The 14,387-nt window shown below is 46.0% G+C and overlaps 1 protein-coding gene across 3 annotated transcripts in view; it reads right to left on the bottom strand.

Moving 5' to 3' along the window:
- Nucleotides 1–449: 449 nt before the first annotated feature.
- Nucleotides 450–14,387, bottom strand: part of IGSF11 (immunoglobulin superfamily member 11) — a 106,763-nt gene continuing 92,825 nt past the window's right edge. For 2 of the 3 annotated variants that reach the window (XM_069867296.1, XM_069867297.1), the window contains exons 2-7: nt 7,595–7,758; nt 6,401–6,608; nt 5,458–5,613; nt 4,347–4,469; nt 3,966–4,116; nt 451–3,274 (exon numbers count right to left, since the gene is read on the bottom strand). In XM_069867296.1, coding sequence (XP_069723397.1) covers nt 2,824–3,274; nt 3,966–4,116; nt 4,347–4,469; nt 5,458–5,613; nt 6,401–6,608; nt 7,595–7,758 — 1,253 coding nt within the window. In that variant the 3' untranslated portion in view covers nt 451–2,823. Of the gene's footprint in view, nt 3,275–3,965; nt 4,117–4,346; nt 4,470–5,457; nt 5,614–6,400; nt 6,609–7,594; nt 7,759–14,387 lie in introns of all 3 variants that reach the window. The other variant, XM_069867303.1, reaches the window with a different exon arrangement.

The raw sequence follows: 14,387 nt of genomic DNA, 5'->3' as shown, positions 1-14,387 counted from the left end.
GGTTGAACGTACCACGTTTCAGTCTGGAAAGCCAACATATGAGCAAAGCTAGGTGGTTTTTAAAAACATTTTCCCACACTACTCCAAGCAATACAAAGGATCCCCCGGCCCCGCAAGAAAACAACGGAAAATAAAACTCACCTTTGCCTAGAGAAGTAAAGACCTTGCAAGCTTGAGAAACTGTACCTTCAAAGGCAATGTGTCAGACTATTATGAACGAGAAAAACAAGACTATATTACCGGGTTCACTACCAAAATGGATGTCCTACTAACATGCAGGTGTTGGTTGCACGGTTGCTGTTTACTGCCAGTCATATCAAGGATGAGTACTAACAGCCAAATTGATTGTAGTTACAGAATTAGGTGTGGGGATGAGAGGGGAAGCAGCAGCAGGGAGTAAGGAGTCCTTTTTTATATGAATAAATTTTTATTGAATTTTAAACAATTAGAAAGAACAAAGAAAGAGGAGCAAACAGTCTCGTGGAGGGTAGGAACCAGAAGAGCTTTAGCAGTAGAGGAGGGGGCCTGCTGAGGGCAGTGTTCCTGTAAATGTCACACAGGGGTTGTTCCAAAAGCAGAGAGAATGTCTGGGTTTTTCCGTATTTTGGTTTTTTTCCCTCCCACATTAGGGTTTCTAAAGCCATTCTTCTTCCTCCCCTCCTCGATCCTACCACCCAGCAGCAAAGTGAGCAGACAAGCAGGAAAGAGGACTGCTCCAGTGAAATGTGTGTACACACACACAGAGCAAATGCCTACCTGCACCACTGCTGCAGTTTGAACCCATTCTGGATGGAGTCATGCAGGAGGGGGAAGAAAGGGAGGTTGGATATTTTTTTCTCTTCTCTTTTTTAATTTAAGCAAAGAAGGCACAAAATCTCAGCCAATCTTCAAACTTAGTGCTGCCTAGGAGTCTCCAGCCTCCCAAAAAGTTAGTGTGTCCATGTGGGAACCCAGCCTTCACCTCTCCCCCCTCTTCCTCAGAGGCTGTTCTTGCATTTGCAAGGTACCTCTCAGGCAGGAGGCCCTGCCCAAAGTTTGTGCACTGCTAAGGAAAGTAAAGTCGTGCCAGGACAAGGACAGTGGGAATGAGGAAGAAACTGTTGCTTTAAACAGACCCTTTTACCAACGTGAGAGCTACGGAAAGTCACCTGTGACTCCCCACGTTGCTTTTCCAAGAGCAGACCCAGGAGGGCTCTGATGCTTTTGGAGGTGACCACTAACTTTACAGGTGCAAGGGTTGGTGTTATGCAGGAGGGACAAGATGCCCATCCAGGCATGGCTCCTTTGAGTCAGTGCCCTCTATGAGTGTAAGTCTTAGCCCTCAGTCCAGCCCTCCAAATGGCACCAGGTTCCTTGAGCAGTTTTGACTCTTGGCTTTGATTAAGGCTATTTAGTTGCAATAGAAAAAGGATAGGTGCCAGCCACAACTACCTTTCTGGCTGTGAGGAGATGACAGAGCCACTGGCAGATGACTTAAGTACCTGGCCCTAGGACAGTGTGGGAAGCAGGGGAAGCAGAGAGTTAGCACGTGGGCTTCCACAGGGTTACCTCCTCCACTAAGCCTCTCTTTCACTCATTCTAAGGAACGGGATTTGGAAACAAATCCTGCCAACCTCAGCATCTGGGAAGTCCGTGTGCATGGGAGAGTGGGAATGAAAACTGTGATGCCTCCATGTAAGGGCCCCAAGCACATTCCCTGCCATGCCAGCCAGCCAGCCCAGAATAGCCTGATAAGGAAAACCCATCATGCAAACACCAAAGCTGTGGGCTTGAAGCTATTTGCCCTGAACCAGAGCAGCCCAAGGCCAGCAGATGCCTCTGGACCTGACTGCTGCTCTGCCATGCCACCGTGTCTCTCTGCCTCCCAAACAAACCCAGCAACACCAAAAAAACAAATAAAAAAAGAAAAAGTGAGCCCTACAGCAGCAGCAGCAATGCACTCTTGCCCTGCATGAAGCGTCTTGGGGAAAGACTCTCAGATGGCTGTGTCCTCCACAGCCATGAACATGGCTCTGGCAGTGCCCTGAGCTAGTACAGGAAAAATACTCCGTCTGAGGAAGACCTGTGTGTGTCTGTGTGTATCTGTGAGTGTGTGAGTGTGTGTGTGTGTGTGTTGGATTAGGGGAAGAACTAAACAAATAAAGACAAATGCTCCCCAGTCCACACCCTCACCCAGCCATCCCCTTGACCGAGCTGCTGGCTGTGCTTCCATCTCAACTCTCTGGCCCAGGCTGTGCCTCCTCACAGCCCTTGCACACCACCTTCCTTCAATTCAGCAGTAGGGATGTGGCCACAGGGAGGGAGCCAGGGCCACCACAATGAGGTGCACCCCTCCTCAGCATCCCTCCTCACTTGGCCCTCCCTGTCCTGATGCAGGCTGTCATCCTCTTGGAAATAAACCAGCAAGAATGAAAAAAAATAATATATATATATATATCTCCCTAAACCTCTCTGAAAGACCCAGATGGATGGCATTGACCCTTAACAAAACCAACAGGAAACGAGCAAAAGTCCCTCCCGATGTCAGGGCCAGGTGCATCCCAGCTAGGGCCCAGCAGCTGGAAGCGTGTCCTGATCTCCCTGCTCCTCTGGCTTTGGCACATCTGCAGTGTCCACCAGTGTGAGAAGCCCCAACAGCTGGAAGGGATGGGGCATGGCCGGGGCTGTCCCACTAGCTGGCAGCAGCCTTGGGAAGGGAGGGCAGGAGGGAGAGGCGCAGGTGTGTGTCCCTGCTGCCTCGCCACCTTTCAGGAAGGAGTAGGGTCTCTTTGCGCCACCGGGTACAAGAGGCCCCTTGCTAAGCTCTTGGCAGCCGGCACGGCCCTACACAAGGGAGCCAGCTCTGCTCTGGGCGGGCACCATGACGGGGACAGCCCCGATCCGCTCCAGCGTGGCCTGACTGACAGCATAGGAGCGGGTGTGCGGCGGCCGTGTCTTCCTGCTGACCGAGCCATTGCTCCGGATCACCTCCTGAGGGGATGGCGCCGTGCTGGCCGTCACCACCAGCGTCTTGGGGGGAGCTGGGGATGGGTGGCCACCATTGGCATAGACAGGGCGGGTGCTCATGCTCCCTGAGCGGGAGAAGGGAGGCTGGTGGGCATCGTTGCTGTTGGTGAAGCGGGTGAAGGAGTCTGTGACGTGGTTGGCTTTGGGGTCATTCCAGTAGCGGCTGTTGTAGGTGTTGGAGGAGGTGAGGGTGTCGTTCTCTGATGAAGATGCATCAGCATGGAATGTCTTTGCAGCAGACGAACACTTGGGCGGCAGGTCATCCTCCCTGGGAAGAAGAGGGTGTGAGGGCACATGGAGGATGCTGTCCCACTTGCCCAACACCCCCACCACCACACCCTGCTGTGGTTAACACGTAAACTCAAGGCGAAGGACAGCACCAACATGAACCAGCGTTGTTCCTTGTCCTGTTCACTCATCCCTCTTTGCAGGGTGCACTTCTGTGCGCATTAATTGCTCTGTGTGCTTACCACTGAGGCAAAAGACCCACACTTATGTCTCCAGCAGTGCAAAACCAGTGGTTGTCACGGCTGCTGGTATTTTGCAGACAGTCAGTATGACTGTACAACCAATGAAGCTGATCTTTAGGGAAGCCACAGAAAGCTGCCAGAGGGAAACACTGTTACTGTTACATCAAAGGAGATCACAGAATCTCCAGAACTCTTCAACTATCACTGTCTGGTATTGTGGGTCAGAATCACATCATGTGACTCTACTACAGAGCTAAGAACATCAAGTCAAAGCTCTCAATAAAGGCAATACTGTAAAAAACCCAAAAATCTGTCATTACTTTCTTAATTTGCTCCCTCCATTTTCTGGACATATACGGACATCTTCCCTTGGCCCAGGGCAACACACACAGGATTAGCAAGAGTGAGATTTCTGACTGTCTTCCAGCCAGCTGCTGCTTTTGCTAGGGCATCAGAGGTCCCCTGCCAACAGCTTTCCCTGAACTTTACCTTATCTCATTGGGAATCTCCTCTTCTTCTTCTTCTTTGTGTTTATTTTTCCAGTAAAACAGTGCCACAGCCACCAGCACAATGCAAATAACAAGGACAACAGCGCCTGTGGCCACCGCTCCTGCAATCAGGCCAATGCTTCGAGGATGAGCTGTGGAAATGATTGAACAGAGAACAGAGAAGAGATCAGGGCTGGGCTGTGGCCATCCATGAACATTTGAAGCTACCGTGGCTTGGGAGGGGGAAAGGCAATGTCCCCATTCCAGTGCACAATGATCTTCTGCTAGAGAAGCACATGGTGGCTCACAGCAAACATGGTTACACACTTGACTGTCACAAGACAGAAGCAGGTGCCCAAGTCTCCCTTGGCAAAATACTTACGTGCAATGACTTGCAGGTCCAGAAGGCAAGTGCTGGTTCCAATGGCATTTGAAGCCACACATTGGTAAAGACCTGAGGACACAGTGCTGATATTTCGGAGAGTGACAGTGCCCTGGACTTGGTCTAGTCAGAGAGAAAAGAAGGATTTAAATCCCTCCCCCCCATGAAGAAAACCATGAAAAGGCAAAGCCAGCAAATAGAGTATTTTTGTGTGAGACTCTTAAGAGAGAAAGTAACCTTGAGATAGAAGCATTGTGTGCATGCCCACACACATGCAAGATTAGATCTTAAGGAGCTTACACTAGATGTTTCTCTTCCTTCTTAGAGATGAATTTCTGCAAATGAAAGCTTGGGACTCTCAGCATTGTGTGAGAAAAGGGAGGAAAGAAGAAATGTGCAATTACCTGTACCCAAACCTACCTGCTTAATTCAATCCTGCCCTGCTGATCCCCTGCTCTCCCATCCCTGGGCTCCCCACTCCCTACTCTGCGAATTTTCCTCATTTCTGTATTATGTAAAACTAAAAAGCATGCGTATTCTTAAAATACAGGAAGATAAAAGTACAAAAGTACAGCTTTACTACTTGGTCAGGGCACCTAGGCTAAGAAATGTTATGGATGGGACTTGGCGCTACCCAGTCTGATCAAAACCTTGCTTTTACACACATGAGAAACAGAGCTGTGGCAGTAAATTATTGGAGAAGAGGGACTTCAGTGTGAGAAGCTGGCAGTATTTTCCTGCAATGATTCTGCCTCCCTTCTCCCAGTTTCCAACCTATGAATCTTTCATTTGGTTTAAAACGGAGGTGAGGCCAGCAGCTGAAATGTCCAGCCACATAGCAACATCTGCAAACCATGTTCTCTCTCTTCCATTCAACCAGACCCTTGTTCCTCCATGGGAAACATGTTTCTGCACCAAAATACTATGAAAATTTAAGTGCGTACTGGAAAGTACCTAGTCCACCATGGGCTCTAGGAATCTTCGTTCTAATAAAGTGACCATGCAAGTGAAGGTAGAATACTCAATGATCCATGCCACCTCTGGCAGTTCAGACAAAGGAAAGGCCAGGCTGTCACCTGGGAAATATGAGGATAATCAACAGAACAAGCACCTTGTGTGGCAGTTGGGGGCAACTTTGGAACATTGTCCAGTTTCTCCCAGAGGTATGTTGGCCGAGGGATGCCTTCTTCCGAGCTGCAGGTCAGTGTGATATCGCTGCCCACGTCCAGGGACCCCTGGATTCTGCAAAGTGGGGCAGAAGGAGGAACTGCGAGAGAAGAGGGGAAAGTGACAGCAGATCAGGAAATATGAACAAATAGTGGAGTGCAGGCTCTTTCTGGACACTCACTGCTGGGGAAAGCAAGGACACTGGCATGGGCTGACAACAGGACAAGAGGGAGGGAGCAAACAAAAATCCATTAAGGTCTGGGGTGGAGTGGGGTGACAGTTCACAAAGATTCCTGACCCACCAGACTACTGCTGATGTTTACAGGACCCAGTTCTTTTAGATCAACCCCTTGAGAAAAAGAAGGTGAACATTTCTGTGTTTGAGACAGCAAGGGGGTGAGAGCTAACAGAGCTGCAGATAGAATATGCTGTGGTTGGGTTTTGCTTTCATATCTCTATAATGGCACACACTCTAGAGTATTTAACATCCTAAGGAACATCCAGTACTAATTGTTTTTATGAAAATGAAGAAAAGTTCTGAAGTCATTCTCTTCTCCTATCGCTATGCGCAAAACTCCTGTGGTCCTTTCAGCTCTCCGTCATGCCCTCGTACTTTATTCACGCTTCTTTGCAACTCCACATACCAATGCTGCCACAAAAGCTCCCTCTCCACCATGTTTTAAGACTCCATTATATGCTACCTGCATATAAATTTTGTGTACCCTACAAACTCCCACAATATCCACAAGACAGCCCATCCCTCACTACAGGATGTCCGTGGGCTGCAATGCATACACTACCGTATTGCTCTGCTATGATGCAGTCATGCACAAAGGATTCCATTGCCCCTGTTCCTCCCCTTTTCCCCATAATCCAAATAAACACACCCAAGACAGTAAGTCCAACAACTCCAATATTCCTGACGCCTCGGTCGGGAAGATTGTTGACCAGACACTGGTAAGTGCCAGTATCCGATAGCTGAGTGTTGTTGATGAAGATGGAGGCACTGGTGGTTGGCATTGTCACAGCAAACCCCACTCGCCCATAGAACTGGGGTGCACCACCGAAGATCTGACCCCCTTGGTAGAGAATAACCTGGAAAAGAAAGGAAGACACAAACAACAATATAGGAGCTGAGCAAGGAGAAAGGACACAAAGAAAAGCACGTGCTTCCACAGCCAAAAAACACAGTTCCTAAAGCATCTCTAAATAACTACACCTCTATATACAGTTTTTCCAGGCAACCCATACTAGCCAAGGTGTTTTCTCTAAAAAAGGGAACATGCTCTGTAGCCTATTTTATGTCAACAAAAATGTTCAGAGGTAACAGAGCAGATAGATACCCAAGTCATCTGGCATAGTAGGCCTGGCAATATCAGCCTGCTTCATGTTATAGTCATTAGCCCTCTGGACAGGATCGATGTAGAAAGTTAGAGACTCTCTGCAGGTCAGTGAGTACTTTACTGGAAAACATCTGCCCAGTGAATAGTATCATTTTGAGTCTCAGCCAGTAAGATCCTGCCATGATTTGGCACTGGTTATTGAAGATCATTGGGATTAATTGAATGACAGGCAGTGCAACCCTTGAACCTGCCTAGCCTCTACCAATCAGATGGCTTATATAGCAGTCTGGAGTCAGACCAAGCCCCTGAGGAGCAAGCGCTCTTAAGGGCAGGTTCTCACAACTGAATACCGAATGTGATAGAGGCAGTGTGACACAAGACATGCATTTCAGAGCAATGGCATTCTTCTGCTGTCAGAATATGTTGGCAAAAAACAGGACAGCAGATCTCAGGTTATGAATCTTTTGCCCATCTCAATAGACTTTTATTTGTTTATGTTCAAAAGAACGGACTTGCATAAGCAACAGATAGTGCAAAAGTAATAGGGGAGGTAAAAAGGGACATGAGTCTATGATAGGCCATGTGTTCTGTCACATTTTACATAGATTTCACAGGTTTAAGCCTGCACCTGCTCCCAGATCCTCTAAATCCCATAACCAGAGCATCAAACCCTAGATTACACCTCCTGTGGCTTTTTGAACACACAAACCACCAGAGATCCAGTAAGAAAGGACCTACCTGTTGAGGCTGGTTAGCATTGGAAAGAGGAATGACCATCCAGATGACATTAAGGTTAGTGAGAGCAGCGTTAGTGGTGAAGGTGCAGGGCAATACTGCTGTCTGGCCTCGGGCAACCTGGATATTCGCTGAACTGACTGACACTTCCAGAGAAGACACCAGACCTAGAAGGAGAAGGATACCCAGTTCAAGTATTTCAGGAGGACACCCAGTTCAAGCACTGCACGTGGCCCCATACACATGCAGGTCATGACAGCAGCGTCCTGTTGTTACACACTGTCTCCCTTACCAATTGTTTCAGGTTACAAAGAATTATATTACTCCTTCAATAGATCAGACAGCTGTCATACATACCTTTTTCACAGGCAAATGCATAAAGGCAACCCTTTTAATTGAAAGCACACTAGATTCAGAGTGACAATGAAAGAGACGTAAATTAGCCAAGCTGTGTCTCAGAGATAATGAAATATGTTTTCAAACCTATCGATCTTAATGATACCAAACACCACTGAAACAGAAAAGGAAACTGCATTCTCAAAGTCTTCACCAAGTGGTAGGAAGAGAGAAGCATTGTTTTCCTCCCTTTTCTACACCTCAGGAAGTCCAGCATGACCAGAAACATTTTAATTTAAAGGGTTAAAAATCTGAATTCTTTGCAGTCCAGGCATTTCTATCCAGTTGGTGAAAAATGTCTGTGGATAATGGAGGTTCTCATCAAATTTCATTTGTCTTCCAGCATTTTCAACACTCCCTTCTTTACATTCTATACAGGCTGGACAGGGTTCAAAGCCTGATAAGCCCCAGCTTCCCAGCGCAGCAGCTTAAGGCTGCAGTTTTTGGACGGCACACAGGGAAATATCTCTGTTCCTACTGCCAAAATCTTGTAAAATGAAACTAAACAAGGAGTCATCACCACCATTTTGAGTAGCACTACAATTCTTTAAACCATTTTTCCCCACAAAATAAGAATACTGACTACAAAAAAGATCTGTATAAGACAACTCGCTATCTTCTTATCCAAAGCATTTGGGAGGCTGCTGGAGGAGAAGACAAGTTGTTTTCAAGCTCCAAAGCAATATCAGAATATTTCTAGCACCCATGTGTAGTCTGTGAACCACCCTAGTCTCTTGCTGACTCCAAGAAGGACTGCCAGAAAAGTTTCTAGTTGCTGCCAAGAGACACTGGTTTGCTGGAGGTGAAATACTTAATTAAAATAGGTTTATATCTGAACTACAGTGATATCAAGCAGATGAATTACTGAGAAAAAGGTGAGTGGTCTCCCATACACTTTGCTGGGATCCTTCCCAGCCTACCTAATAGAGAGATGGGGTACTCAGAGCCTGGAAGTGCTGAGCTTCAGGTGCTACAGAGCCAAAGTTTTTAGCACCTGAACCACATACGATGAGTTCCTGAGTTTGAACTAAGTCTGAAGTTGCAATACCCCAGTACCTTGCAAATCCCCAGCGATCTCCACCAGACTACCATTCCCTCCTCTATATCTCCCACCTCCAAAGCCCCAGGCAGTTCAGGGAGGCTCAAAAGTGCTTCAGAACAGAGCCTGACAAATTGGCATTTCAATCTTTCCATGTGAAATTCACGAGTTTTTTACTTCACATGGAAAAAAAAAAAAAGACTGACTTTCCTCATGAGCTTGGAACATATTTAAAAATTTGGAACATTTTGAAAATTCCTAGGGAAACAGTTTATCTCTGTTGCTAACATCTCAGAGAATTAGGTGCCTGGATGAGGAACAGCTGTTGAAAGCTTAATCCATCAATCTCCTATGCAGGGCTGTCAGCAGCAAGCAGAAGTAAATAATTTGAAGAGCCAGTAATAAGCATCACCTTTATTACAAAACATCTGCCTTCCAGTTGCATCTGTGGTCAGCAGACTGGGAATGGTTTTGGACTCTTTATTTGCTTATGGTTGGCTCACCAGTGGCAGTAGCCCAAATGCCAGAAGTGACTCATGTTAACTTTGAAGATGTCTCTTACTGATTATAACTCTAACAAGGGATCATAATTTTCTGCAGCCCTAAATTTGAAGGCTACCTTGCCATGACTATGCATCCAATCTAGCATCATTCATGTGCCAAACAGTGTGCAGAGGATCACAATAATTTGGACATTTATTAGGTTAACCTCTCTCTCCAATATGGTGCACAAAGCTCTTCTGCCATGCTCAGCATAGATGTAATGAGGGGAAAAACAACTACTCATCTGATTTGGAATATGTGTTCTTCAGCCCTCTCCCTTATCCCTTCCACTTTCCCCTCCAAGAATATCCCACATATTCAACTCCTTGTCATTCAGGTAAAATAATACTTAAGCACATTAAGATTATTCACTTACAGCAAATTTACTGGAAAAGTTTACAGTTTGCACTGCAGGGTTGATAACATCACTCAATCATCAAGATTATGTGATTTTCATAACTTATTACCCTCTTGCTACTCCTAATATTTACTGTTAGTTGATTGTAAACATCCTACAGAATAATAAAAACACAAAAATAGATCATGCAACATTTCTGCACCGTAAAAATATTTTTTCATATGTTATTTCCTGATGCACTTAGGAACAATTAAAATAAAAGAAATAAAATACATAATATTCCCTTTTCTCTTCTAGTACCCCACTCTTGCCCTGCAGCACCCCACAGCCCTCATAATCTCCTCCCTTTTCAAAGCACCACAGCATTCTTTTTTATTTCAATGTCATGGAATGTTTTCAGGGAAAGGAGGGAGAATAGGTGACGTCCCTATCCACTTCTCTTGTCAAGAAGAGCTGCTTTGAATTGGAGCATACAAGGTGAGCTGCCCCTTCACACCATGCTGTCCTGTCTCCATCTTATTATATCACTGGGCAAGCCAGCTCCTCAGACTTGCCTTTGCCTCATGAATCCCAGGGCCTGTCAACTACTCTTTGGCCCAGGATGAACACTAGGCAGGAAGCACTTAAAGATGCGGACTCATTTTGTTAAGCTAAGTGGCACCTGCCGAGCTACAGCTGGAGAAAACATACACAACCACTTCCGACAGGTAAGCTTAAACAAGGCAACAGGGGAGACAGGGCACCAAATGTAGGCAAAGTCCTCTTCCACCAGCATGAACAGGGAGGTAGGCTGGTGTGTTAACAGAGGACTGGGGGGTCATTACTACAACGTGAATCCTCTCCCAGGGAGACAGCAGTGCAAAGCTCAAATCCTCTTCAGAAGCTACAGCGTCTTTCTTTGTATCTCAGACTACTAGAAAACATAACATGCATGCCCTTATCCATCTATGCAAGTATTTGCATGACTGCATCCTTCCATATCAATACCCATGGCTGAAAACACAACTGGGTGCACAAAAAGACACATACACTTATTAACCTGGATGCCCAGCAAGACACCTAGTAGGAAAACTCAACCAAATTATACATGTTTAAACATTCCAGAATTAGGAATTGCAAAAATATGGCTTTGCATTAATGCAAAAGAAGAGAGGCAGAGGATAGAGGGAAGAAAAGAATTCAAATTTAGCATATCTATTGGGATAAGGATTTTTCAATGCAGCCTAAGGAATGAGGACTTGAATTCCCTTGGGTAGATATAAATGCAAATATAGATATATGCACACACATACAGCCAGTCTAGTAAGTCAAATCACACGTAGCAGGTCAGAAGAATCAAGCAAAGGATGTTGTAAAGGATCTCATTTTCCAAGTGTACACAATCCAGATCTCTTCTAAGCATTCAAATAAGTTTAATGACTTGTGAGAGACAATAAGAATTGGTCACCACCAAATCATCTCTTAGAATTGGATTACAATGGCCACTATACCCTTTCTTGTATGCGCAGTCTCCTTCTTATATAGTAATTAAGCATCCCTGTAAGCAGCATGCCTGGAGGAAGAGCAGGGTACACCACTGTCAGCAGAAAGGGGAATGGGCCCTTCCTGTACATAGGATGCTTTGATCTTAGCTTGATTCTGCAAACAGCTTTCTCCTTTGATCCCAGTGCAGCTAGCTCCCATCACTAATTATAACAGAGCAGATGCTCCATTTTTTTATCCCCTACTAGGGAACCAGCCAGCAGAATGATGTTTTATGTACAGAGGCTCTTTTAGAGTTTCATCATTTTTCCAGGACCAAGTAATTATTCTGGCAATAGATCACTCTGATTTAATTTTTGATGGTCACCACTTATTTTTCCAAGTAGCACGCTCAGCTCCCTCCCCTGCATCCATGGTGGAGTTCATGTAGGCAATTTATACAGCATGGCGCAAGCATATAAGGCCCCAGTCCCACAACCAGCATTTGCCTCCCTTCAGGGTATGAGGAGGAGGTAGATGCTGCCACATTTGTTAGCTGTCCAACAAGGGCTACAAGCCTGAGAGGCTTCAGAATGTACCAGATGCAGTAAAGCTGAAAAACATGGTCACATCTTAGCACTTTGCCTCATACCAAGTTGAATGAAAATGTTCCCAGCTCCCACTCACTGCCACACCTCTCTGCCAGATATCACCAGCAAGACCAGCAAATCACCTCTGCTGACAGCCCCAGGAGTGAAATGAGGACTTTCACCACTACCACTTCCCATCAATAGGCCAGATTATAAACATGAACAGCTGCACAATCACCAGTTTGTATCACCATGATGACAGATGGTCATAGACTACAAGGGCCACAGAGACTGCAGAGGCTGTGCCTTCAGGAAGAACTGCGGCCACGCCACTGAAATAGTGCTAAGGGAATATCCTCCTCCACTGCTGGATCATCTCCAGCACTTGGTTTTCAGAAGCAACCATGCTCAGGAATATATCTGGATATCACTGTCTGGCTTGCAGTACAGTGCACAGAGAATGTCTTCTCCCACTGTATTTAGATTAGGAACATTGATCTGCCAGGACCACATAAGAAGAATTTTATTTGGAGGGTAATTCATACAGTGAAAGTCAAGTTCCTGTCCTGCCTTACCTTCTGGGGAACACTCTGATTTGCAAGGACACTCAAGAACTGTTGGCACATCAGCAGCATTTGGTACCTGCTAGTAGCAACCTCCTGATACTTAATGGCATGGGAGGGTAGGCTAGCATGACTTTCCAGACACAGAAGCCAGGGTACAGGTTGCCTCTGCAGTGCTGGCAAGCCAGGGAAGCAAATGGCCAGGGGAGAAAGGAAGAAGGGAGGTGTGAAAGGGATGAAAGAAACCTCAGCTGCCTGCATTCTGCATCTCCTAACATCCTGGGAAAATGTGCAGAAATACGTATGGCTAAGGGGGGAATGAGAATAAAGCTTCAAGCTGTTATCAGCTTGCATCCAAAACCCAGGGAATGGCTCCCCTTCTCCCAGTGCAATTAGCAATCCTGTTACCGAGTGCTGGGGAAGATGCCTTTGGCAGTATGACATTTTGGGTCCCTTGTTAGAGAGGCAAAGATCAGGTCACTCAAAAGTTTCAAGAACAGGGTAGAAACACAATGTTTGATCTAGCCACTGCAGGCAATGGAGGGAGAAACTGCAGAGCAGTCTTTTTCCTGAGATGAAAGGAAAACAAATTGCTCCACCTTTGGCCTGCCTCACATCTCTGAGTTTGGTACCAAAGCTGCCTGGTGTGCTAAAGAAATGTCTCCCACTCCAAATAATCTCAGTTTCATTGCCTACTCAACACACTGAGCAGCAGCAAAACCCACATCCCAGGAAGGAATGTTACACAGTTGGAGGAGACAGCAACAAATGTTGGGAGCCCTTCTGCCACAGAACCTGCTAATGCAAGAACCATTTAAAAGCCCCTGAAAGAGCCTGACTTGCAGTTGTAAGCACTAATAATATTGAAGCTATCCAGCATGATATGACAGCACCCAAACAGGCTGCTCAACAAGCTGTCTGAATACCAGTCTTACCCATTCTCACCAGGGGCTGAGTATCATCTTGTCATTCTACATGTGCTACACTTGCTAATTCAGAATATAACCAAAAGTGATGTTTACCCAGCATAGGGTCTGGAGATAGCTTGCAGTAGGCTCCATCCAGCTTGTGAAACCAGCATTACTAAGCACTCCAAAGCAGCACAAGTCTGAGTTAATGACCTACGTGGAACAATTATACTGGGAACTGGGAGCAATGGTGTGATGGAGGCCTCCCTTCTCACTACAGCCCTTCTGCCAGCTCATAGCAAGGAGAAGGCAAACCAGAAACCAAAATGATTGCTTCCATGCCCCGGTCTGTGGGCACATGTTATATGGGTGCTACACAGAGTTTTCACAGAGAGCCTGAGTAGCATACTGAGGACACCTAAGAAAAAGTAATTCTTCTGTCAGAAAAGAGGGACAGAGACCTTCTAGTACAGCTTCTCCTCAACACACGATCATTACTACTTAAGCCACTGCCAAAAGTAATTTGTCTGATTAGTCTTTTAAAGCCCCAGACGACACCTGTACTATGCAGCACAACTTAGCACTCTGGTCCAGTACTCAGCAGACCCCTCTTGCAACTCCCAGAGCTCTCTGCAACCCAGCCATGCAAGTCACACTTGCCAATCTTGCCCCTTTCCCTCACCCTGTCCAGTTCTTTCTGTATATTCTTCACTATTCCTATCACAATGATGGACAAAGGTATAGCTCAAAAAGAAAAGTTGCAACTGAACAGTGTTTGGCCATTTTGTTTACTGAAACAAGTGCTTCAGACTTTGAGTATCTCAGATACTAGACTGAGAATTTATTGGGATTTATAAGCCCATTCACTTTATTTGGATAGGCTCAATATCCCAAAACAAGGCTCATGCTAGTTCTTTCTGGCTCATAGGTCTAACAGT

Source organism: Phaenicophaeus curvirostris, chromosome 1 (genome assembly GCF_032191515.1).
Source record: "Phaenicophaeus curvirostris isolate KB17595 chromosome 1, BPBGC_Pcur_1.0, whole genome shotgun sequence".
NCBI lineage: Eukaryota > Metazoa > Chordata > Aves > Cuculiformes > Cuculidae > Phaenicophaeus > Phaenicophaeus curvirostris.
This window is presented reverse-complemented; position numbering and strand designations above follow the sequence as displayed.